This window comes from Vanellus vanellus (genome assembly GCF_965231255.1).
Source record: "Vanellus vanellus genome assembly, chromosome: 19".
NCBI lineage: Eukaryota > Metazoa > Chordata > Aves > Charadriiformes > Charadriidae > Vanellus > Vanellus vanellus.
Window position 1 is genome coordinate 7,706,370 of NC_138924.1, and position 23,958 is coordinate 7,730,327.

The 23,958-nt window shown below is 64.7% G+C and overlaps 3 protein-coding genes across 7 annotated transcripts in view; 1 reads left to right on the forward strand and 2 right to left on the reverse strand.

The window, feature by feature from the left end:
* Window positions 1-14,285, reverse strand: part of MYO18A (myosin XVIIIA) — a 39,173-nt gene extending 24,888 nt beyond the window's left edge. For 3 of the 5 annotated variants that reach the window (XM_082493339.1, XM_082493337.1, XM_082493336.1), the window contains exon 1: window positions 240-314. Coding sequence is in view for 1 of the 5 variants with exons in the window: in XM_082493340.1 (XP_082349466.1) it covers window positions 8,044-9,057 (1,014 nt within the window). In the remaining 4 variants the exon portion in view is untranslated. Of the gene's footprint in view, window positions 1-239; window positions 315-8,043; window positions 9,137-14,225 lie in introns of those variants that run through there. The other 2 variants (XM_082493340.1, XM_082493338.1) reach the window with 2 other exon arrangements.
* On the reverse strand, window positions 81-4,186 carry LOC309679773 (uncharacterized protein; the record flags this gene model as incomplete). The annotated part of the gene is made up of 5 exons (XM_082493166.1): window positions 4,099-4,186; window positions 3,145-3,213; window positions 2,185-2,240; window positions 866-1,513; window positions 81-317 (listed from the first exon to the last, which is right to left on the reverse strand). The coding sequence occupies exons 2-5, from the start codon at window positions 3,182-3,184 to the stop codon at window positions 81-83; spliced, it is 981 nt and encodes a 326-aa protein (XP_082349292.1). The 5' UTR covers window positions 3,185-3,213; window positions 4,099-4,186.
* Window positions 14,286-19,715: 5,430 nt separating the features above from the next.
* CRYBA1 (crystallin beta A1) lies at window positions 19,716-23,665 on the forward strand (the record flags this gene model as incomplete). The annotated part of the gene is made up of 6 exons (XM_082492931.1): window positions 19,716-19,829; window positions 20,435-20,554; window positions 20,802-20,920; window positions 22,564-22,705; window positions 23,230-23,372; window positions 23,518-23,665. The coding sequence occupies 6 exons, from the start codon at window positions 19,716-19,718 to the stop codon at window positions 23,663-23,665; spliced, it is 786 nt and encodes a 261-aa protein (XP_082349057.1).
* Window positions 23,666-23,958: the final 293 nt, after the last annotated feature.

Sequence of the window (23,958 nt, forward strand, 5' to 3'; positions counted from 1 at the left end):
CTGCTGCAGGGCTGCTGCCAGTGGGAGCTGCCGGGCATCGCTGGGCTGGGCAGCAACCCCAAACCCACCGGCAGCCCCGGTCATACGTCCCCCAGAGAGGGACCACAGGGCTGGTGGCCAGGCACAGGGGTACAATCACCCCATGCAGGGTACACGGCATAGCTGGGGCAGCTGCACGCTGCCCGTATGTCCCCATCCCTGGGTGGGCGGCACACGAGCGCCAACACCCCTGGAATTACAGAAGCGGTGAAGATCCTCTCCAGCCGGCGCTGGGCCTCCTCCGACGGGCTCAGATGGGACACGGGGCCGGGGGCAGCCTGGAGGCAGAGCACGGTTAGCACCGAGCCGGCTGCCCCGCAGCCCCCGCCAGCACCGCAGCCCCTGCCAGCACTGCAGCCCCCGCCAGCCCTGCGCTCGCAGGTGGCAGAGGGGCTATCGCAGAGGCTTTCACAGCCCTGCAGCCCGCTGGCACATGGGGCAGGTACCGGGGCTCGCAGACCTGCGAGCGCTGAGGCTGGCACAGCCGGGGTACCGGTGGGTTCCCCGCACTGCCCGGGGATTCGGGTCCCCACTCCCACACACCTGCTGGGGGGGTGCTGGGGCAGTTTTTGCGGGGGTCTGCCGCTTCTCGCTGGGCTGTAGCTTCTTCTCCGCACGAGCCAGGAGGGGAGATAAAGGGTAACGTGATGGGGCGGCCACAGCGCACACAACTGCCCCTTTTCACACAACTTTTTAGTGACTCCCACCCAGCACTGCATACCCCAAAACCACTGCAAACCATGCGGGTGAGCTCACACCATGCCGCGCTGGGTGGCACAACCCCACCGCCGTGTTAAAGCATTCCCCACTGTGCACACACCGGTACCTTGTGCCTCTCCAGGGCGGTGGGTTTTGGAGCAGATGCCTTTGCCGGCTCCGCTTTCCCTCCCGAAGGTTGCACCTGCGGCTCCGGCTTGACTTCAGCGCCTGGGGACAGGGACGGCTTTGCGTCCCCCCCAGCCAGCTCGGGGGACTTCTCCTCCCGCCTGTCCCCTGGCCGGAGCCGCGGCCGGTGCTCTTTGGTTTTGCCCTTCGCCATGAGGGTTTTGAGACCTGCTGAGATCTCATCCTTGGGCTCCGGCTTGGTGGGGGCTGCTGGCGTGGCAGGGGGAGGCGGTGCGGCAGGGGGAGCCGGGACAGCAGGACGGCCCGTCTCCTCCTTCCTGGGGGGTGGCACTGGCTCGGGAGACTTAGCGTCTCGCCCTGGCTCCTTGGCGCTGCCAGCATCCTCCCCTGGCAGGACTTTGCGGACCACCTTGCGCACCACCCGGACCACCCTGCGGCGGGACAGCCCCTGGCCGTCGTGGTCCTGCACCTCGGCGGCCGGACCCTCCACACCATTCACGGCCGCCCCGTTCAGCACCGGCTCTGGGCTCTTCCCTCGCCCGGGGGGCGGCTCAGGGCTCTTCGGGGGTTCAGGATTTGGGGGCTCAGGAGTCAGGGGTGCCGACGCCACATCCTTCGGGCTCTCTGACTGCAGCCACAATGACACCGGTGTGAGTGGAGGTCTGGCAGTGCGGCACCTGCCACCACAAGCACCCTCTGCTTGGGACATGGTGACACCAGGGACTTCGTGTCCTGCTGCAGGAGCACAGACGCCTGGCCAGACCCCAGCACTGAGGGACGCAGCATCCAGTCCCCTTCCCCAGCCAACCTACAGCTCCCCACTGGTCCCCAGGGCAGGGAGCGACGGTGACGTTCCCAGCCCTGCGCCCAGGGACCCACCGACCCTCATGCTGCCAGTACCGGGGTAAAACTCAGTGCTCAGGGCACCAGCAGCCTCCCTGCAATGCACAGGGCGAGCCACAAGATTTCCTCTGCCAACGGCTTTGGTGGGCAGCACAGGAGCCAGCACTGTAACCATGGGGTGGGCACCAACCTGCCGTCCCACCAGTGCGTGCAGGGCAGGGACAAGCCCCAGGGAGAGATCGCTGCGCATCGACAGTGGGCATCCCTGCCAAAAACACCCACCACCCTCCATACGCTGCCATGGAGCGGCCACCAGGGCTCCCCAGGGACCGGGGGAAATGCTGAGCCCACGACCCTCTGTGATGTCCCCAAGCCCTGACACAGGGTCTGTCCCCACCAAGGGCTGAGCCCCATCCCCGACACAGCTCCACCCTGCCCGTGCCCTGCGACACTTACAGCCCCATCCTCCTTCCCGGGTCTTTTCACAGCTAAGGCTTTGTCCTCGTCCTTGACCTGAGGGTCAGACAAACAAGAGGAGCGCATTTCAGCCCGCCACAGGGCCTCGCTGCCGGAAAAGCCACAGGGAGTGGGAAAAGCTACCGGGACCATCGCTCCGTGCCAGGGGGGCAGGAGACTGCTGCACGAAACAGCCCCAATTTGCAGCCTGTTGCAGCCCCACGGACAAGGACGTGTGTCCTTCCAGGCTTCCCGGTGGCTGAAAAAGGTAGGGGGAAGCACAGAGATGGCAAACCCCAAGGGTGGGAGAGGAAAGCGCTCTGCCCGGGCCCCCTCCTCACGCGCAGCCGGTGAGTGACCTGGTACATAGAGCCCTGTCACCGTTCCCCACGGGGGCTCTGCCTTTCTGCATGTCACCCCGCCGTGTGTCACAGCACGTTTTAAGTGTCACCAGCTAATCTCTGTGGCAGCCGCACCATGGGACGTGCCAGCTCCCTGCCGAGCGGGGCGACCAGGGGTTTCTGGGGGGGTGGGCAGCCAAACCCTCCCCTGCCCTGGGCTGCGCCTCTGAGCTCCAGGGCTCAGCCGTGGCACCGCACATTGTGCACCCCGCGAATAACACTCCCCGACTTGCCATGGCACCGCTCCTGCAAGCGCTCGGGCTGGCCAGCAGCACCGAAGCTGCTCATACCATGTCAGGGGCTGCACCAGCCGCTCAAAAAGCAGTCGTTAGTGATGGTGTTAGTAATTGCATGCGTGGCCGTGTCGGTCACCACAGCCGTGCCGCGGTGGGGTGTGGGGCAGCTCCCTGTTTGCCCAGCACAGCCCCCAGCACGGCAGTACAGCGAGAGGCTGGGAGCATTGCTCCAAAAGTGGTACTGGGCAAACTGGGGGAGCTGGTCGGTAGCATGCAGCAGCGTGATCCGAATGTGGGGTGCAGGCAAACGTGCGAGAGACTTCCCTTCTGCTCCCAGAATGCAAACCGGGATGAAAACGCCATGGCGATGTCTCATGGAGCCGCAGCCCTGGCTGGGGAGAGAGGGAGAGGTGAGACTGACCGGGGCTGGCACGTGGGACGCTGAACCACGGCACACTGTACGAGCACGTGCCCTTCCCCACCAGCTCTGGGAGCTCAGGACCCTCGGAAATGGGGGTCTGAGCCCACCTGGCCCTGCTCAGCGTACGAACAGGCAGCGCCTATAGGAAGGGCTCTGGGGACAGGCAGGTGGCCAGGCTGAGACCCAACAAAACTCATTGTGCAAAAAAAGCCCCTTTAGTCAGGCTGCAGGACAGGCCAGCCCGATGCAGTAAGCAAATGCCAGGGTGAGGGAAGGGATATTTTCTACCCCGGGTGCCCTGCTCGCCCTGACAGCCGGGGTTTATTCTGAGCCTGACCCTGCGCCAGCGGCTGGGCAGCCCCAGCAGGACCCCACCACCCCGACTGGCGCCGCGCTCCGAAACCCAGGGGTGTCACAGGCAGCGCGGTCAGAACTCCCCCTCCCAGGGCCGGGCATGGCACAGAGGAGCACCCGGCCACCAAACCAACCCACCCATCAGAGGGCATGTCGCCCCGTCCTGGAGGGGTCCCCTGTCCCCCGCTGTCACCACAGTGTGAAACGTTGGCACCCAGAGCATGGGCTGGGCACAGGGGTCCAGAGACACGGGGGTCAGAGCCCCCAGACCCTCTCCCCATGGTGCTCCCACCTCCACGCAGCCTGGCAGTACCCCAAAAGTCCCCGGAGAACACTGGCATTGGGGTCCCCAGGGAGCTGCAGTGAAGAGCCCCCAGTCACCAAAGCACCCCAGGGGTGGGTGCAGCCTCGCAGCCCCCAACCCCAATGCCACGACTGGCCCCCACGTGCCCCCCTCGTGCTCCCCCGTGCCATGCCGGTCACACTGGGATCCCCACCTTACCGCAGGGTCGAAGTGAGCCGGGAACGGGGTTTCTGCCGGGGTGAGCGCGGCGCAACGCGGTGGGAGAGGCGCACGGGGCGGCAGCCGACGGCGCGGGGACAGCTGGGCTGATAGGGCCACCCTAAAAATAGCCAAGGAATGCGAGGGGCCCGCCGGCGCGCGCAGCAGTCAGAGGGAGTGCCGGGGGGGACATACGGGCAGCGGGGCCTTGCCACCACCACCACCGTCACCGTCACCACTGCCGGAGGAAGTGATGTGGGCTGGCGGCAGCCCGGCGCTGCGGGGGGAACCGCCTGGCCTCCGTCCCACCGCCCGCCTCGGGGGGAGCGGGGAAAGACACCCCCGGGCTGAGCGCAGCTGCAGGGCTGGGGGGAGCCATGGAGGGTCCTGTGCCACGAGGGATGGGGTTGCACGCTCCTGCACCCCGGGGTCCTGCCACAGCGTGCCCGGTGTCGGACTGGGGTGTCCGGCATCGTGCCAGGCAGTGCAGCCCCAACACCGCTTGCTCCTCCCTTTGCTTTCCCACAAACCCAACAGTCTCCTGAAACGCTCCTGGGGATGAACAGCCCCCCCCGCCCCAAGGTGAGGGCCAGTACCAGGGTGGCGTGCTAGCCCAGCAGCCCCCCGGCATGGCGTGGCAGCCCACGGTAAAGCCGCTTTCGTGGCAAAGCTGCCTCCGGAGGTCCGAGGTCTCCCTGGAAACAGGGGGAGCGGGGCGGCAGGCGAGGGGCCGGGGGGCCTCCCCGCGCGGGGCCTGCCGGGAGGAGGCCGGTGGCAGGGAGCCAGCCGCGCCGGCAGCGTGGAGGAGAAACGGCGACCGCCCAGGCAACGGCAGGGGCCCCAGATGGTGCTTGAGCAGGTACCTTCCTGACCCTGGGGACGCAGACACGCATGAGCCAAAAGCCCGCTCCCGGGGGGAGCAGGGTGTCCCTGCCTCACTGGGAGGGATGGTGGGCTAGAAATCCCCATGCCGGGGACGCCAGCACCGGGCCACATCCCTCTTGGCCCACGTTAACACCAGGTTTCACAGCGCTGCCCTGGGGCTGGCATGGCATCGGGGAGAGGTCACGGCAAACACCCTTGTCAAGGGCGGGCATGATGTGGTGGAGGGTGCCCGCGGTGTCCCCAGGTAGCACAGGTGGCAGCCACTGGGTTATTATCAAAAAGTCAGTCACATCCTCTGATAGCAGGAGAGAGGCTTTGGTGAGGGCACCGGCCCAGCCTTGGCACGCAGAGCCAACACAGTCCCCTCCATGGCCAGCCAGACCTGGGCAATGCAACGTGGTCCCACCTTGCCGGGCGACCCCAAGCACCCCCGAGGCAGAGCACAGAGTCACCCGCCCGGGAGGAGCCCCCCTCCCACGGTCCATCTCCGCTGGGACACCCAGCCCGGCCGTGCAGCCACGGCAGTGTTTCTGCCTGGCCAGCAGATTCCTCTCATTCTTCCACCAGAACTTCAGCGGAGATGCACCAACCCCACGGACGAGCCTGCCAAATACAAGCCGCCTCCCCAGGGCCCTTCGGGGACCCCCACAGCAGGGATGCCTGACCCTACGGTGAGGGCAGAAGAAGAGCCAACCCAATAGCTTCACCTCGAGGAAGTATGGACCAAAGGAGAAAGCACCTCCAGTACGATGGGAGTCCTGCAGCCCCCACCCCACGTTCCCCTGCCTCCCCACGGAGTCGCCCGGTGCGACGGCAAAGAGCCGCTACCCAGCCACGGGTGGCACAGTGGCCTTGTACCCTGGGAACAGTGACCTCCAGGTACCAGGGCACCCGTGGCCGGCAGTCGAGCATGGCACGCAGGGTCTGCCGGCGCAGCCGCCAAATGCCTGTGGTCCCGTCGAAGCTCTGGAGCAGTCAGAGGCGTTTCTGGAATATTTCTGCCCGGATGGCGCACGCCTGGGCCCTGCCAGAGGAATTTCGCCGGTAAATAAATAAATACAAGCATGGAGCTGAGCCAGCCCGGCTACCCCGTGCCGGGAGCAAAGCTGGGACACGGGGGGGGTGGTTTCACCCGGTCCCCGATGCCCGGCCACACTGTGCCACCGGCCAGCCCCCCGTGCACCCCGCAGCACCGAGAGCCCCCCCAGACATGGCGGCGCTGCCTCTGCCCGGCTGCAGCGTGGGTCTGCGGGGACGAGGGCAGCTCGGCACGGTCCCTGCTGAGGGGGTTAAACCCCCCGCGGTATGGAGGGAGCCCGGCACCATCCCGCTCCAGCCAGGGAGGGGCTTCCAGAGCAACAGCCCAAAATATGTCTATAATTTCCTGTTTCAAAAAGGATCATTTTTATTTAAATTAGGACCAGAAACATTCCAGGGAGCTTAGCGGGGCCTGGGGGAGAGCCAGGCCTCCCTGTGCACCGGCACCTTGCGCTGCTCTGCCGGGTGAGGGACCCCCAACCGTAACCCTGCACCGCAGCCTCGGCTCCCCCAGCACCGGCAAAGCCGCGGCGCGTTCCCCCAATGCACCCCTGCATCGCGCAAGAGGAGGACAACATTCTGCGCCGGGAGGTGCCTGTGCGGTAGTGGCACTCAAAGATGCCACAAACACAGTCACTGCCACCCCTCTGGCTGGTTTCCTCCAGCTGATGCCGTCTAACCGTGCCGGCACCCAGCGCAAGGCCGTACGCTGCAGCCTCTCCCCCGCAGCCCCAAGGGCACCGGCATCTCCTCTCCCCCCTTCCCGGCCGCAGCGCCACACTCTTGGTGGGCACAAGCGCTTCGACAGACCCCGTGCGCTGGCATCGAACATGCGCCTGCTCCTGCGCCGGCACATGGGTGGCAGCCTTGCCCCCCAGCCCCACGGCGTTGTCTGACCTGGCATTATCCCGACGGCACAGCCAGCCTTGCCCGGTGACACATGCCGGGCTCTGGGCAGGAGGTTCCGGAAAGCCACTGCTGTGGCTCAGCACAGACTCCACCCCGCAAGTGCCGGCGCTTACTCAGGGAGCACATGGACCCCCACAGCCACTGCCACGGCATCCCTGCACCGCGGCCACCCTCGCATCATCCCAGCTACTGTCCCACAGGGATGGGCCCCACCATGCTCGGCATGGCTTTCCCCGGTGCAGGAGACCGGTTCTGCAGCCACAAGCACCCTCCTCTCTCTAAGGAAGGCTTAAAAATACACTAAACGAGCCCAGGTATAAGCTAAACCAACGCCGCGCTGCTGCACCCCCTCTGCTGCCACAGAGGGGGTCCACCCTGCAGGTTTTCGGCATCTGGGGGCCTCCGCTGGGATGCCGGCTGGCCAGGACGCTGGTTAGCCCGTGGCAGGGTCAGTGGAGCCAGGCGGCTCACACGGGAGATGTGGGTCACCCAGCCATTAAGTTTCTATTTATACAGCACCAGCCACACACACAGGGCTGCACACGCCGTCGGCAGCTCCCGTCTGCCGGCACACAGTGCTGCCCTCCTCCCAGGTGCCCAGGGAGGGATCCCAACATGGGGAGGCTGACATGGGGCAGCAGGGCAGGCAGCGGGGCAGGCACTACCCCTCCTGCAAAGCAGCATTAGGGATTTCCTGGCAGCAAGGAGCAAAGCTCCCTTCTTTGCCGGACCATGCTGCCTCAGTGATGAAACAGGGACAGACTTCCCCCAGACAAGGCAGAGCTGGGCTCTCCCGGAGCCCCTCTGGCAGAAGAAAGACCAAACTCAACAGCATGATGAGCATTTTGGGGGACAAAACCCACCGGTGCCGGTTCGCAAGCCCTGATGCAAACCCGCCCTTGCAGCCGCTCTGCTGCCCCGGACATGGGTCGGCATCGCCCCTGCATCCCAGCCACAGCCTCCTGCTCCTCCCCGTGCATGGCTCCCAGCTGGAGCAGCCCCGGCACCCGCTGATTCCCACGGCCCCTGCCAACCCAAACACCCGCTGCAAGGACACTGGCGGCCGGTAGAAACCCAGGGCACCTGCCCCGCGGCACGGATGGTGTTACTCACATCCCAGGCAGCGCGGCGCGTCCCCTGGCTGCCCCGCAGCCAGCAGCGGCTCAGCTCGCTCAGCTCCAGGATGGGCTGCACCTTCAGCTGCACCGTCTCCCCCGACTGCCGGATCATCTCCACAATCTCATCCCGGGATTTGTTCTCCACGTTTCGCCCGTTGATCTCCACCAGCCGGTCACCCGGCACCAACCCTAATGCCAAGTCTTTGGTGCCAGCTCCAGGTTCGGCAAAGTGCACAACGCGCCGGTACACCTGCCCATCAGGCGCCCGGTCCAGCATGGTGGTACGGCGTAGGGAGAAGCCGAAATCACCAGTGTTGCGCCTCTGCAGCTCCAGCTGCCGCGGGGCAGGGGGCTGCGGGGGCACCACGGCAGGCAGCCGCAGCTCAGCGGGGAACCTCTTGCCGACGAGCTCCGGCACCCTGGCACGCAGGGAGGCGGCGGGAGAGGTGCGGGGGTGTCCCGGGGGGACCCCTTGCTTGGCAAGCTGGGTCTCCAGCGTGCGCACCTCCACCTGCGGGGAGGGGGCCGCTGAGTGCTCGGAGGGGGTGGACGTCTCTGAGGTGCTCTCATCCCGGCTTTTTTGGGAGAATGAGAAGCGTTTGACGATCATTTGGGAGTTCTGTTTGGCCAAGGAGCCGAACTTGGCTGCCCGCTGCAGCACCGAGCCCTTGAAATTGGCATCGTCCACCTTGAGGTCATCGCTAGAGCTGGCCGTGCTCAGGTGGCCCGAGTCCAAGATGACGCTGCCCCGGTTGCTGTCGGAGTCAATGTCCGTGAGATGCAGGTCTGAGCCACTGGCCACCTTGATGGGGATGGGGTTGGAGATCTCCAGGCGGGTCTTGGAGTCTCGCTTGGAGGCACGGTTGAGGTTGAAGAAGCCCCGGCGCATGCTCATCTCCTCCAGGCTCTTGAGCTCAGCTGCCGACATCCGCTCCTTCTTCTCCTTCTTTTCCTTCTTCTCCTTTCGGGCCCCATCCTTCTCTTTATCCTTCTTCATCAGGTTGAACATGGTGGACAGGGGCTCGGGGCGTGCTCGCCCCCGTGGCAGGGTGCTGGGGCAGGGTGCTGGTCACGGCACAGCCGCCCGCCTGCAGAAGGACAGATGGGCAAAAGCACCATCAGACAGTGGCACAGCCAACATCCACCCCACCGCCCCTCACTTCACCCTATGGGTCACCCTCAGCCCCAAGCCATGCCACAGCATCCCCACCCTCCCCAGGGACAGCAGCACCATGGTCATCATGTCCTTGCCTTGGCTGGGCACCAAGCCCCAGGGGTGCAGCAAGGGTGGCCCTGCACCCCCAGGGATGTCCTGAAAGAAGCCCAGCAGCCTGGCACCCCCGAGCACCCCCATGCCAGCACCAGGGCTGATGGTGGCCAAGACCCTCAGCATCTCCGGCAGCTCAGGAGCCATTTCGGAGCGGCACAAGCGGGCAGGGGAGGAAGGCATCCCGGCTGTATTTGCAGTGATTACCACCAGTGTGGATGCTCCCTGGGCAAAACTGCCCATCCCCACCGGCTGTGGCACCACAGGCATCTCTCCCACTGGTTCAAAAGCCCCTTGTCGAAGAAACAGAGGCCTCTCTGCCACTTGTCCCGGTCCCAGCAAACCACAAAGCCACGGGGGACAACCATGGGCAGTGTCCGCACCGGGGAGGGAGGTGGAAACACAGCCCTAAGTGAAGGCTGTCCTAATAAACAGGAACCTGTAAAATCACATCCCTCCCAAACACTGATAAGTGTCTAATTTTAGCCAGGGCGACGTAGAAACTCGTGACGCTGCCGGTGACCTCCAGGAACAGTCGCTCTTTCATTCAGGCATCCCGTGCAAGGCGGGGGGGGAATACCCAGCCGGGGGCAAAACTGCAGACCGGCAGAAACCTCAGCCCCCCCTTCCCCCAGAAAACCCCATGTGCGGCCAACACCCGGGGGCACCCACAGCCTCACCCTGCGCAGGGCTGCTATGGGACCCATCTTTCCCCAGGGCAACCAGTGCCCACCAGCCCCCCTCGACTTCCCTCGAGTGCTTGGGCTGTGGATAAACAACTCCAGAGCGGAGCAGCTGGCTGGCAGCGCTGCGCAGGACGGGCTGACAGCTATATATAACGGCGCAGGAAGCCACGCAGGAACTTAACCTCGGCACAAAGGACAACAGGAAAACTCCCCACGTTCGAAGCATCTGCTTTAGAGCTCTCCGACAAGTGCAGAGATGAGGTTTAGGCAACCTATGGGGACCTATGGGGACAGGCAGCGCTGCCCACGCTGGCAGCACGGGCTCTGTGGGCATGGATGCCATGCCATGCCGTGCCAAGCTGCGCCTCGGCTCCAGCGCAGCATCACTGCTGCATCACCACCACTGCCTGGGCCACCTCCCTGCAAGGGCACGTGGTCCCCGCTGCCCCCGAACGCACCCAGTAGGACATGGAGAACCCGGCCTGCCCTTGGCAAAGCCGCAGGGGACGGCAGGGGACTGCCTGAACCCCATCGCCCCTCGAGGCCCGGGCAGGAGCACGCGTGCCCGGGAGAGGCCCGGCCGCAGGGCAGGCAAGGGAAGGGCTCTGCAAGCCGCAGCACGGTGCCGGCCCCGGGCACGCGATACAGCCAAGGCGGTGAGGGGAAGCAGTCAGAGGGACAAGGTCGGGCACGCAGCGCGGCCGGGCGGCCGTGTTTGCCAGCTCAGAGCCTCCTGCCCATGGCCAGAGGGGTTGCCAAGGCTCTGCCCACACCACTCAGCCCCGGGGCTCTCTCCCTGTTCTGCCCTCCCCTGCAGCACCCGGGGCTTTGCCTAGACCCACAGCCAGGACCCGGGCTGGGCAGCACCCCAAAACCGTGGGAAAACAAGCCAGCTCATTTCCCCTCTCCCAGAAACGCCAGCTGCGGGATGACCGCTGCCCTGAGCCTGGGGATGGCACAGCACCTTCCCGTTACCTGCAGCAGGTGCTGCAGCACAGCCCCCCGTGGCCACACTGTCATGGAGGCTGCTCTGCACCGGCTCCTCCGCGGTGGTGCCGGGGCCTCAGCGCAGACAATGGCAGGGAGGGAACCACCTGCTTCCGTCCCCGTTCCCCCGCCATGACATGTTCCATCGGTACCCCCAAGCTGCCTGAGCATCCCCAAAGCAGTGCTGCCAGGGGGATGCAGAAAGGGCTGCCCCCCCTCCCCCCGGGAGCACCCCACGCTCACCCGGTGGCACGGAGGGGGCTGTCGGGACCCCTTCCCGGGTCCGGCGGGGGGGACCCTCAGGAGCAGAGCCGCTCACCAGGCAGGTGCTGGTTAGAGCCGAGGCGGTGGGAGGCAGGCGGCCGACGCGCTCTTTGTCCTCAGTGGTTTCTCTTCCCCCCCCCCCCACGCTCCCTCCCGGCCTTTGTACGCTCAACAAAAAGGGGGAACAAGCATTACCATCTGCATCGCTAATCAGGCAGCGCCGGCAGCCAGCGGCCCGGCCACGTGTGCCCCACGAAAGGCCAGCGCTGGCAGGAGCAGGACACGGGGGACAGGAGCTTCGTGGGCTGGGCTGAAGACCCCAGTATATCCCCGGCACCGGTGTCCCCGGCACCTGTGAGATGTCATCATGGATTGCCCCCCTTTTCCCTGAGGAGGCTCCCACCAGCAGCACGCATGCACCGGGGATGCCGGATGGGTGCAGCCTGACGCCGCGAGCGGGAAGCGGCTGCTGAGCGTCTCTTTGCTCCTGAATCAGACCCAACGCGCCTTCCCTGACTCAGCCCGGGCTCGCTCTGGGATTACCCATCGCCAGGGGTGTTTGGGGCAGCGGCACGCATGAGCCACGGCAGGGCAGGGAGAGGCGCCCACGGGCGCCAGCTGCACCCAGGGATCGCACGCAAGGACGCTGCTGTGACACCTGGGCTGGCAGAGGACAGCGGATGTCATCCTGGAAGGGGCAGGTTGCAGAAAGGGAGACCCAGCTCAAGGCCCCCAAACCCAAAAGCCGTCCCTGAGCCATCCAAGGGGGAGCTGGGGTGGGGATGCAACTTTCCCCTCGTCCCCCCACCAGGGCCATGAGCCCCCGCGTCCCTGCCAGGGCGCCGGGGAGTTTCAGGCGAGGAGGAAGGCGTTCACTGAAACTCTGGGCCACTCCTTCCCTCCCCGAGACGCAATCTCGTCCGACACGCTCCCCGCGCAGGGACCTGCAGCGCAAGTTTCCCGGTCGGCCGCCTGCCCTCCCCACTCTGCTCCCCGCCGCGGTGCCGGCCGTAGGGCCGCATTCGCCCACCGTTTCGGTGCAGGAGCTGGTGGCTGTCACCTCCTCAGGCGTACCATGTTGGGGCACCCCACACCCTGGCCGTGCCCAGCCAGGCAGGGATGATGCTGTGCCAGGGAGTGGGTGCTACTGGCAGCGATGCCGAGCGGCCAGCCCAGTTCCCACATGGGGCAAAGGGGACTGACCTGCGCCACGGCTCCTCGCCTCCTTACCGGACACAAGTTTTCCACAGAACAAGGAAATTTAGGGGGTTTCCAAATCCCTCGGCACTGCCTGCCCTTAAGGGCAATGTTGGGATGCGTCAGGAGGAAAACAATACCGGATTTACCCGAGTCACAGCCGGAATGTGCCGCCAGGCTGTCTCCAAAGTGGGATTTTGGGTCCTCCCGCTGCGGGAACGCTGTGTCCAGCAGCAAAGGACCCAGCCTGGCTTCGAAGCATCACCCCGGGGTAGCAGCGGAGGCGAGGAGGGTGCATGGGGTGCGTGCGTGGGGTGCAGGCGCCCGCCTCGCCCCAAAGCTGGGCAATAAAACAGCCCAAGAGTCCTTACAAAACAGAGGTGAGCGGGTGCGGCGATGGCTCTGCTGGGTAGGACCGAAAGCGGGAGATGGTTTAGTCACCAGCTGGGAGGAGGACAGGCAGGTCGCAGCCCCATTGCTGGCCCCAAACTTGCAGCCTGACCCCCTGCACAGCCCAGCCCACGGCAAAGGTGAAGGGCTGAGCCGCGGCTCGTCAGCGGGCAAAGTTCAGGACCGGCGCAGGCGCTGCGGGAACGCTCAACTCCCAACAGGGGACGGGGCAGTGGGCGCTGCCGGGTGGGTTCCCCCGGTGCCGGGGTATGGGAACACCAGCAGCCGCTTGCCCTTGCAACACCCGCCATGGGCCCACAGTTTTCTGTAATTACCCTAAGTTTAGCTCCGGCTCTTGTTGACCAGACGATTTGCATCTCACAGGCCGGCTGGAAACCACACTATTTCTGGACGTGCGTCCCAGCCCTCACTCGCCGCTCTATATATTCTTCCCCGGGCAAATTAATGTGCAGGCAGGCGCCGCGGCGGCCGCAGGCCCTGCGAACCCCCCCCGCCGTCCCCAGCACAGCAGCTTGCTGCAAGGCCACCCACCCCTCTGCGTGTCACCCCAAAAAGGCACCCAGGTGCCAGCGCCATCAGCCCCAGCGGCGATGCCATTAACAGTGAGCCGGGCTAATGGCTTTGGATGCAATTCCCGATGCGAGGAAAGGCCCAGGACAACGGCTTCTCCCTGGAAGCGGGACCGATCCTGAGGAGGCCTGGCTGCGGGTGCCGGGGCACCCAACACCGGGGACCCAACACGGGGGACCCTGCAGGGACAGGCTGGCTGTCCCCCCTGCAGAGGATGCACGCCCACCCCGGGGACACAGCTGCTCCCCGCAGCACCCACCACCCCCAGCTGCCCCCAGTGGGGTGCCCGCACCTCCAGCACCCCGCAGCGTGTGCGGTAAACACACAGGTGCTGCAGTGCAATGGGGGGGCGGGGGGGGGGGACACATAAACACACCCTGCGGCGCAACGGGGGGGGGGGGGGAGGCACGCACAAGGTGACACAATGGGGGCTGGCACACACATGCACACGCACACACAGACGTACACACACACACACACGCTGCAAGACACCGGGGGATGCACAAGCACAGGCGCTGCAAGGCAACAGCGGGCCATGCGCATACACACACCCGCAGCAGCACCGGGGGGGGCGGTACGCACACCCCCTCCACCCCCCCGGTTGTGCAGTGGGCGCACACACACACACACACACACACACACACACACACACACACACACACACACAGGGGGGCCCGGTCCGCCCCGGGGGGTGGAGGGAGGGGGGGGGCCATGCAGAATCAGCCCACCCCGCCCCGGTCGGTGCATGCCCCGGTCCCGGTGGCGGGGGAGGGGGGGAGCGACGGATACACTCACCCAGCGACGGCGGCGGAGCGGGGGCCCGGTGCTGGCGGCGGCGGCGGCGGCGGCGGTGCCGGGCCCCGGCGGCGGCGCGGGGCGGGGCGGGGCGGGGCGGGTCCGCAACGGGGCGGGAACTGCCGGCTCTGCGCGCGCCGCCCGCCGCGGCTCCGCTCGGCGCGGAACGGTACGGAGCGGCTTGAAACGGCCCGGTAGGGAACGGTACGGCATGAAACGGCACGGAACGGCTAGAAACGGTACGGTACGGTACGGCATGAAACGGCACGGTACGGAACGGTACGGCGGCGTCCGGCCCACCCGGAACCGCTCAGGCCCTGCGATAAGCCCCACGCACCCGCCCGGTGCCGCAACCCGCGCTGGGGGTGTTGCCGCGGCACCCCCCGAAGATACAGACTGTGTGCGCACATCCGGGAGCGGTGCACGGGCTGTGGCACACACCCCGCAACACACGGACCCGTTCCTAAACTGGGATGTGCACACACACGCACATGCACACACAGTGGGCTCACACCCCCCTGTAAGCACACAGCAACACATGGTCCCTCTGGCACAGCCCCGCAACACACACCAGTCCGCACCCTACAACGTAACACACACGCTGGAACACGCGTTCACATGCCGTGTGCTCACTGTGGCACACGCACAGCCCCATGCATCACACCAGCGCATGCACACGCTCCTGGGGTTCCCCTTTTTGGAGGGATCTGATCAGGGGCAATGCCTGATCTGGCACAGTGAGGGGTCTTCACGCTGGCAGAGTACGGTGGCCGGTCTCCGCAGCACAGGCCGAGCCCGGGGAATACAAAGCAGGACGTGGCGGAGCCGCCTGCAGAGCCATTTTGCGGCCGGTGCTTCTCCCCACACCGCCTGTCCCCAGGGAGGGCTGAAAGCCCGCAGAAACCAGGGCATTGCGGACGGTGCCTGGCTGCCTTGGCTGGGAGACAGCACGTGATTAACGACGAGCATCTCTCAGAGAGCCCACAGCGAGAGCTGCAAAGCCTTTGTTAATGCCCCTTCCACTTGTGTCCAGCTTTGAGACGTCGCACCGGCGTTGGTCAGATACAGCCCAAATCCTGTAGGCCAACCTCGGCCACACACAGCGTGAAGGCTGGCGGTGGCTGCCCCAGGACAAATGATTTCAGGACAAGCCCTGCAGTCTCTGTGCTAAGACATCCTCCCTTGCTATCAGACATGGGAGCAGCTGGGCCACCACCGGGCCCTTTGTGGGACACAGGTGGCCCAGCAACCCAGGGAAGCTGGAGCAAGGCTTGGGGAACAGGGACCCCAGAGGCAGGCATCCACAAGCTCTTTCCAAAAGTGCTTTTCAGGGAGTGCTTCATCTCTGCTGGAAAGCTCAGGATGGACAGAGGGACCTATGTGGACAGGGGTCTGTTCCCAGCACCACCCCTGACACCTCCCACGGCTCCCCAGCCTGCCCTGGGGTGCCCTGGAGCACTGACCGCAAAACCCTGCCACTGTCCATCCGAGACTGAGCCGTGTGGTCCTGGTTCTCGTGCAATCGGGCTGTGATTGGGGCGAGGATGACTCTAGTCTCCTCTGCCTTTGCCGCACAGCAGTGCCAGGCTGTGCGCTAGCCGGAGGCTGAGCCTTGCCACGCGGGGGGGAAAGGCCTCTGGCCGTCCAGCCCTCAGCACAGAGCAGCTCTGCAGCAGTGAGCATCTCCACTGGGAATCGCACCGGGTTCACCCCCTCCTCTAGGGACATGCTTGCCCAGGTGTCACAAGCCTCAGTTCCCTCAGAACAGTAAGGCTGGGTGTGATTTCAGCCCACAGCACGTGCCCAGAACACTGCCCTAACGCAGCAGCAGAGCAACACAAGTGTGCAGGAGCACGGTGAGAGCAAGCTGGCAGCCACACGAGGTGCCCCATGCTGCGCCCTGGGCTGAGGGACCTGGCGGTGGAGGAGACACAGCCCTTGCAGTGGCAGAGGATGGCGGCAGCAAGCGCAGCTGCCTGCTTTTGTCACACTTTCCTTTGTCCCAGGCACGTGGCGCCCAGCTCAGGGAGCTACAGCCGTCCAGAGAGCAGTGACAGGGACGGGTGAGATGGAGGGGGGGCAGAGCCCCAGCTCAGCTGCCAGGAGGCTTTTCCAGCTGTGGAGGCTGGAAGGGACACATTGTGTAACTGTACCTCTGCCCTGCCACACCAGCACAGGCGTGTGAGCAGCCAGTTACAGCCTGCGGCAGCTCCTCCCTTATCGCACCGGGCAGGCGGTGGCGGGCCTTATGCCGGTTGGAACCGCCAAGCTGTGGGACAGCGCGGGGTCCCAGGTGGCTCAAACAGCCCTGCCACCAGCAGCCACCCAGCAGGGCCAGCCCCCTGCCACCTTCCCAGGGCCAAACACCTCCATGCTTCCCAGCAAGGCAGCCAGGTGCCCGTGACCATGCCTGCAAGATCCCATCCAACCTCACCAGCCTCTCTCCCGGGGCCAGGCTGCCATAAGCAGCTATCCCCTGGCATGGGGTTTCATGGGCACCGGTAAAACCCCTGCCCAAGGAAAGCCTCTGCGTTGCCCACGGGTTTCTAGGGAGAAGCGGGACAGAGCTCCGGTGCCAGTGGTTTTTTGCGGTGCCCCTGGCAGGCACAGACGGCTGGCCAGAGCGACGAGGGCCCCGAGTCGGGCTAGGAGGGAAAGCATCTGTTTCGAGCTGCCGCGGGGTTTCCTAAATAGGTCACTGCTTTTTTATAGTCTCTGGGATCTAGAAAAACCAGTTGTTCCGGACAACCCGTGGACCCGCCAGCATCGTCGCAGCCGTGGCTCCCCAGGCACTCGCCGCTGTCCCTCCATGTCCTCGTGGGGGGGACACCTGCCCCAGCAGGTGAGGTAGGAGGGCAGTTGGGTTCCCCACTGCACCCCGAGCCATACCCCGGAGGCCTGCTCTCTGCCAAGGGTGACATGCCCCTGGTCATGCTCAATGTGGGGTGTGCAGGGGGGGCTTTCCCACCACCCCGCTCCTGGCCTGGGGTGGCTCCCGGTTCCAGGCTTTGCCCTGGGGCCGTTTGCAGCCAGATGCAGCGTTTTCCCTTGGCCAGGGGAGGTGGGTGCCCACGTGGGGTGTAGCGGGGTGTGCAGTGCCGTACACCCCTGCGAACGCCATACACCCGCATGCGCCGGCTGCGGCGTGGCCTGCTCAGGCCGAGCTCTCCCTCTAGTGGCACCGGGCTCCTGGCAAAGCCTCCACACCACCGGGGTGGCCAAAGCCATGGCTGGGGCATGCCCCAGGGTCTGGAGGGAGCCGGAGCGAGGGGATGAGCTGCAGCCTGGCCTCCCCCCTGCAGCCAGGGGTGCAGATGACGGAGTGTTCCCACCACCAGCCCCATGTTTTGGCAGCCCGGCAGAGGGCAGGTGGCCCTGCTCCTCCCTTTCCTTGACCCCATGTTTGCTGGGATGTGGTCAGCCAGGAGCTGGTGTCAGGCTTTAAGGGTGCAGCCCCAGAGGTCTGCTTCCCGGTGACTCCCCCGGCTTCGCCAACACCATCCCCATCCCTGTCCCCCCCACAGCACCCAGGCTCCAGTGCAGCAGCCGGTGAGGGGAAAGGTCGCCCCTGAGCCCTGGCTGCCCCCCAACATGGTGCAGCCTTGCACACAGGAGGGGGTCCCCCGGGACCTCGCTGGGTCCCCTCAGGCTGGGCTGGGTGGGTGCCACCCCTGCAGCATGGCCCCACCAGGGTCCCCCGGGACGGCTGCCAGGCCATGCCGCGGGCAGCAGCGCTGACAGGGCGCTTTGTTTTGTGCTGGCCGCCCAGCGAGGAGACAAAAGGGGCAGTCAGACGCAGGCGGCGCATTGTGCCGGCAGCCATGCGCTGAGGCAGCAGCCCGCACCGCCGCCATGCTCGCCTTGTGACCCCCCCCAAGGGCCCGGGCCTGCACCCGCCATGGCACCCTGGGGCCTGCAGCCCTCCCTGAGGGAGCCATGCCGTGGGGAAGGGGGAGCGGGACATGGTTGCCATGGTTACCGTGAAGCCTGAGGCCTAGGGGTGCCTCGTTGCCATGGTTACCGCAGGCCTGAGGCCTCCCAGGCCCATGGTGGCTCCCCGTGGGGTTTGGGGCACGGGGCCGGGGCGGTGGCAGCGCTATGTGGAGCCCGGGGGGGGCAAGCACCTGGTGTGGCCGAGTGGCCATGGTTGCCAGGCCGGTGAATGGGAGGCCCCACGCCAGCTCCCACCGAGCGGGGAGGAGCAGTCTCACAGCCCCCCTTTGCCCACCACAGGGCTGCAGTGGGAGGAGGGTGTTCACACTGATATGGCGACAGGGACCTGCCATGGCCGTTGGAGCAAGACAACGGTGGTGCCCGGTGAGCACCCAGCCAAGCTCGTCACCCAAGGGGTCTCACCGGGAGGGTACCACGCCATCCCCACCGCGCCAACCGGCGCCAGGGCCAGGCCAGCCCCGTGACAGCGCGGTGCATTGCCCATGGAAAATGCCAGAGCAGTCAAACCGTTGAGTCATTTGTGCCCAAGATTATCTGTGCAAACAACCGTCCCGATTATTTTTTTTTTTTATTATCAATTTTTTTTTTTCTTTTTTTCTTTTTCCCTAAGAATGTGGCTCAGACCATGGGGATGAGCAGCTGAAATCTCCGGGGATCAGCGGGACAATGCCAGAGCAAGCATTGTGCTGACGGCTCTGCAAACGCTGGCACCGGCTCCCGGCCAGCAGCACCCTATAAAAGCCGAGCCGCTGAAGTAGGCAAACATTACATGGGCGAAGCAGCAGTAACCGCCTGAGCTAGGTGAGTCCTGGGATCGATCCGTACCTCTCCCACCTCGTCCCCTGCTCGCCCCTGCTTGCCTCCGGCCGGCCGGGCAGACACCCTTCCTCCTGACTGGTGGCAAAAGACACCCAGAGGGACCATCGCCATTTCCCGTGGCAAAAGACAGGCTCACATGTCCCCGCTGGCAGCCGGGGTGGCTGAGAGACCCTCTACCATGGGGCTGCCCCACTTCTGGCACCCGCACGGCCATGGCCCCTTGCACAGCACCCTGGTTGGCATCTCCAACCATTAGCCGGGGCCGTCCATGGGAGCCCACCGCACCTCCCAAGGGACGCATAGCCAGCATGATGGGGGCAGGGAGAGGGGAGCAGGTGGGTCTGTTGGACACCGCCAGGTACCAGGCAGCCCGTGCCCCCCTGCCACAGCTCCCCACTCCGGCTCAGGGGTGTTTTTCCTAGCGATGGCCTGGCCTCGGGGAAGGAGAAAAGGGGGAGCCAGGCACTGCGTCCTGGTGGGCAAGCAGGCTCCGTGCCACAGCTGGGAAGAGGGAAGGGGCACCGTGGCAGCGAGAAGGGAGCACCCCAGTTTGGATGTGTCTCAGACACCCCAGCCATGCCCCCCCACCCCATCCTGCGGCTAGCAAGAGGGTCTCGCTGCAACTGGTGTGGCTTGTCCCCGGCAGCAGGGTGGCGGCCTTCCAACAGGCGCCATGGGCACAGAGCGCTCCCCCAGCCCCATGAGAGGGCAGCGGGGATGCACGGGGACACGCCGCGGTACAAACAGCTTTTCCTTCCTTCTCCAGACACCGTTCCAGCAACAAAGATGGCTCAGACAAACCCTCTGCCTGTCCCCATGGGCCCATGGAAGGTATGTCCTTGCACCCCTTGTATCTCTCCTTTCCTGGTGTGCAGGTAGGGAGCAGGGAGAGGGGCAAAGCCAGTCCCCCAGGGCCAGAAAAGCTGCACGGGGGGCAGTGAGGCAGGGGGGAGCCCAGGAAGCAAGGCACCGCTGTCCTCTGCCCATGGGAACTTGCTTCCCACCTGCTCAAAAACCTCCCAGCTGTTTTTCATAAGGCTCTTTGCAGCATCCTGGCCCTGCCATGCCCTGCTCTTACCAGTCGTCCTGTGCTAGGCAGTTACAGCAGTCCCCAAAAGCCACACGCTGTTACTTGCTCTCCCCTGTCGGTGCGGGCAGGCTGGCAGGGCGGGCAGGGGCAGGCACAAGGGCTGCAAAAGGGGTGGTGGGCACAGCGGAGCAAGGTGGGGAGCAGCCCCGAGGTGGGGAGCCAGCCCCGAGGGGTCTGGCAACCCAGGGACACAGCTTGAGAAGGGAGCCGAGAGGGAGAGAAGCATGTGTGCAAGCGGGGCGCACCCTGCCAAAGCCTGGAGCTGTCGTGGGAGAGGAGAGTGTCAGCCGCAGCCCCCTGGGGAGTTTGCCCTCGCCCTTTCCCCCGTTAATCCTCTTTGCCCTAGAGCGTTCGGAGCAGAGGCCGGGAGAACCGCCAGCCACAGCCCTGCCACCCGCCCGTCCCAGAACACCTCTGCTCCTCTCTCCGGACGGCACCGCTGCCCCGGGAACTGATCTCCGCAGGGGTGAGCAGGAGAGCGGAGCGGGGGCCGGCGTGCGGCTCCCCTGACACCAAGGCAGGGCGTTGCGGGGCCAGCAGTGCAGGGATGCGCGGAGACATGCGGGGCTGTGTCCGAGCCCAGAGGGTTGCCCAGTGCAGCCTCCACTGGCTCTTTCCCAGACGGAGCGCGATCCTCCGTCTCGAAGAGACGCTGAATCACCTGGGGCCACTGCCGAGCAGTTCCCAACTCGGCAGCTCGCTCTCCATTCCAGATCACTGTGTACGACCAAGAAAACTTCCAGGGCAAAAGGATGGAGTTTACTTCGGCCTGTCCAAACATCATGGAGTGCGGCTTCGACAACATCCGCTCCCTGAAGGTGGAGTGCGGCGCGTGAGTACTCATCTGCCAGCGGCAGGGATGCTTTCTCAGGCGGGTTGGCAGGGCGAGGGGTCCCTGAGCATAGAGCGGGGCCGGCTGTCCTCACTCTGCTTGCCTGGAGCCAAGTGGTGCAGCTGGGGGGAGGCAGGCATGGGGGATCCCATACTGCCAGGATAGAGCAGCCAGCCCTGGGAAGCACTGACACAGACAGTGGGACAGAGTACAGCTGCAACGCCTCTGGCATCATCCAAAACTGCCTCCTGCAGTCTGGAACCAGTCAGGTTTGGAGCTCCCTGGTGCCCCACAAGGATGCTGCCCAAGGATGCAGTGCTCAGCCAGTGGCTCTTGAGCTCAGCTTGGTCCCCATCTGCCTGTGTCACCCCATGAAGCACTGTGCCCGAGAACCACTTTTCTTGCCCCAGGGCCCAGCCCTGCTCTGCCTCGTGCTCTCCCCACACCGTGCGGCTCCCCAGCGACAGAGCAGAGCCTTCCCACAGCCTGTGCTGGGCTGCCCCAGTCACTGACAGGGGTAGGGAGCAGAGCCAAGCCTCTCCCTGCGCATGGGAATCTTCCCTGGAACAGGCAAGACATCTCCCTGCTCCGAGACGCTGTGTGTAAGGAGCGGTCCCCACAGCAAGCATCCTGCTGGGACCGGGGAAGCAGACAAGATAGATTTGTGCTGCTATATTTAGGATTTGTAATGCTAATGGGATTACAGCGGCATGCGTGCTCACGCCGTAATCAGCTCGCTGCTCCAGTTGACGTGTTCCTAATCAGGCTGGTCACCTTGCATGGGGGGGGAGGCCGACTGCAGGACACGGGATCGGGGCTCAGTTTGGGTCAGTGGCAAGAGACCCTTGACCTCCCTGGCTCAGTGTGCCCCTCAGCACCCCACGTACCCCATAAGCAGGGGGTCTGTGGGGTGCACAGCCTGTGTCATCCTTCTTCCAGCCCCCAGTCCAGCCTCTGCCTTCCCGCTCCGCTGCGGCTGTCCCGTCCCCAGTCCCTATAAGGGGACATGCCCAGGAAGATCCCCACCCTGGGGACAGGCAGGTGTGGGCAGCACCAGGGCTTGCAAAATGTGTCCTGCAGGGGCGGAGGCATCCCTCTCATTTCTCCATGTTTGTTTTCACCCAAGAGGGGGACCTGAAAAGGAGAAAGGCAACAGCTCCCTGCCCTGCCTGCAGCCAGATGGGCTCTGCCTGGTGTGGGCATTAGGAATTCAGGTCTTTCCAGCTGTGCCAGGTTGTAATTGGGAAACAAGTAAGAAATGAGGCCTTTGGGAGAGAAGGGCATTGGGGAGTGTCCTGTGGCATCCTAACAGGATGCCGATCTGCATCAATAACCACAGAGCGTTAGAGGAAAATGAGGCAGCCTTGCAGGCTGGGCCCCTTGAGGAAGGGCCCCCATCACCCCTCACAGCCGGGGGATGCCGGTGCTGCCATGCGGGCAGCCTCCCAGGCACCAGACACGGTTACACACTCCCCGGCTGCTCTGCCCACATCCAGCACTGCTTCCTTTCCTCCTGGACTTGCGGGCAGGGGCCAGACCCCAACCTCTTCCTCACACCTACATCCGTGCCCCGGTGCCAGCCCTGAGCAGGAGGCCCAGAGCTGCTGCAGGAAGCCCTGGCAGCCTTTGCTCTGTTTTTGCAGCTGGGTGGGTTACGAGCACACCGGCTTCTGCGGGCAGCAGTTCATCCTGGAGAGGGGAGAGTACCCACGCTGGGACGCCTGGAGCGGCAGCAACGCCTACCACATCGAGCGCCTGATGTCCTTCCGCCCCGTCTGCTCTGCTGTGAGTGTCCCAGCTCCCATGGAGCTCTCGCAACTCTGATCCCATTAAAGTGTCCCAGGGAATACCACCAAGCCAAGGGAGTGAGGTTAGGAAGGGCAAACACAGCTGTGCCAGAGGCTCCGTGGGTGGCGGAGGCACCTCAGGGTGGGCTCAGCTCTTTTCCCCCATGCTCAGCAGGATCTGCTGTTGCTGTCCTGTTTTCCTAAAACTTTTAAGGGAACTTTTGGGCCACCTGTCCCCAGAGCTTGGGGACAGCCAGCCTGAGATGGTGGCTGTGTCATAGCTGTCACTGAAACCTGCCTCATCCTGGCCCAGCCTCACCATGCTGAGCACCCCCACACATCAGGGCTTTGGGAAAACCAGCCTCCCCTGCAAAAACCGGCCCAGGGTCTGAACACATCCCTCCCTCGGGCTGTGCACACAAACCCCAGGAAACCCTCAAAGCAATGCCATAGAGAGGGACAGCCATTGTCCTGCTATCCCCAACCACCGTCTCCCCCTCACCCCCTTCTCTTCTCCCCCAGAATCATAAGGAATCCAAGATCACCATCTTCGAGAAAGACAACTTCATCGGCCGCCAGTGGGAGATAGGTGATGACTACCCCTCGCTGCAGGCCATGGGCTGGGCCAACAACGAAGTGGGCTCCATGAAGATCCAGTGCGGCGCGTAAGTGACAGGCAAAGGGCCACAGGCAGCAGGGACAAGCCACTGCCATCGCTGTGCTACCATAGCTGGAGGGGGGACACCCCATAACCCCCTTGGCTTACCTCTTGTCCCCCTTACGGCCGCCTGACAATTCCTTTTCTTCCAGCTGGGTTTGCTACCAGTATCCCGGGTACCGTGGCTACCAGTACGTCCTGGAGTCTGACCACCACGGAGGAGACTACAAGCACTGGAGGGAGTGGGGTTCACACGCCCAGACCTCCCAGATCCAATCCATCAGGCGTGTCCAGCAGTAGCTCCCCACCTTCCAGTACATCTCTGCAAGGTTTCTAAAGCTCACCAGCTCCCTTTTGGTGCTAATACTCCCCTCCCGAAATAACCACCCCTTCTTGTACTGCAACTGCTTATGGGACAACAGTCCCGAACAGTACCAACTGCCACAATTGCCAATAAATGTGACTGAAAGAAAAAGATAAACCAGCTTGGTTATTGTTTGCTGTTGCGTGATTGGGATTGAAGTTGCACATCTCCATCCCAGTAGCAGTGACCAGACTCTTCCCTGCCCAGTCTAAGCAGGACTGAAGCCCAG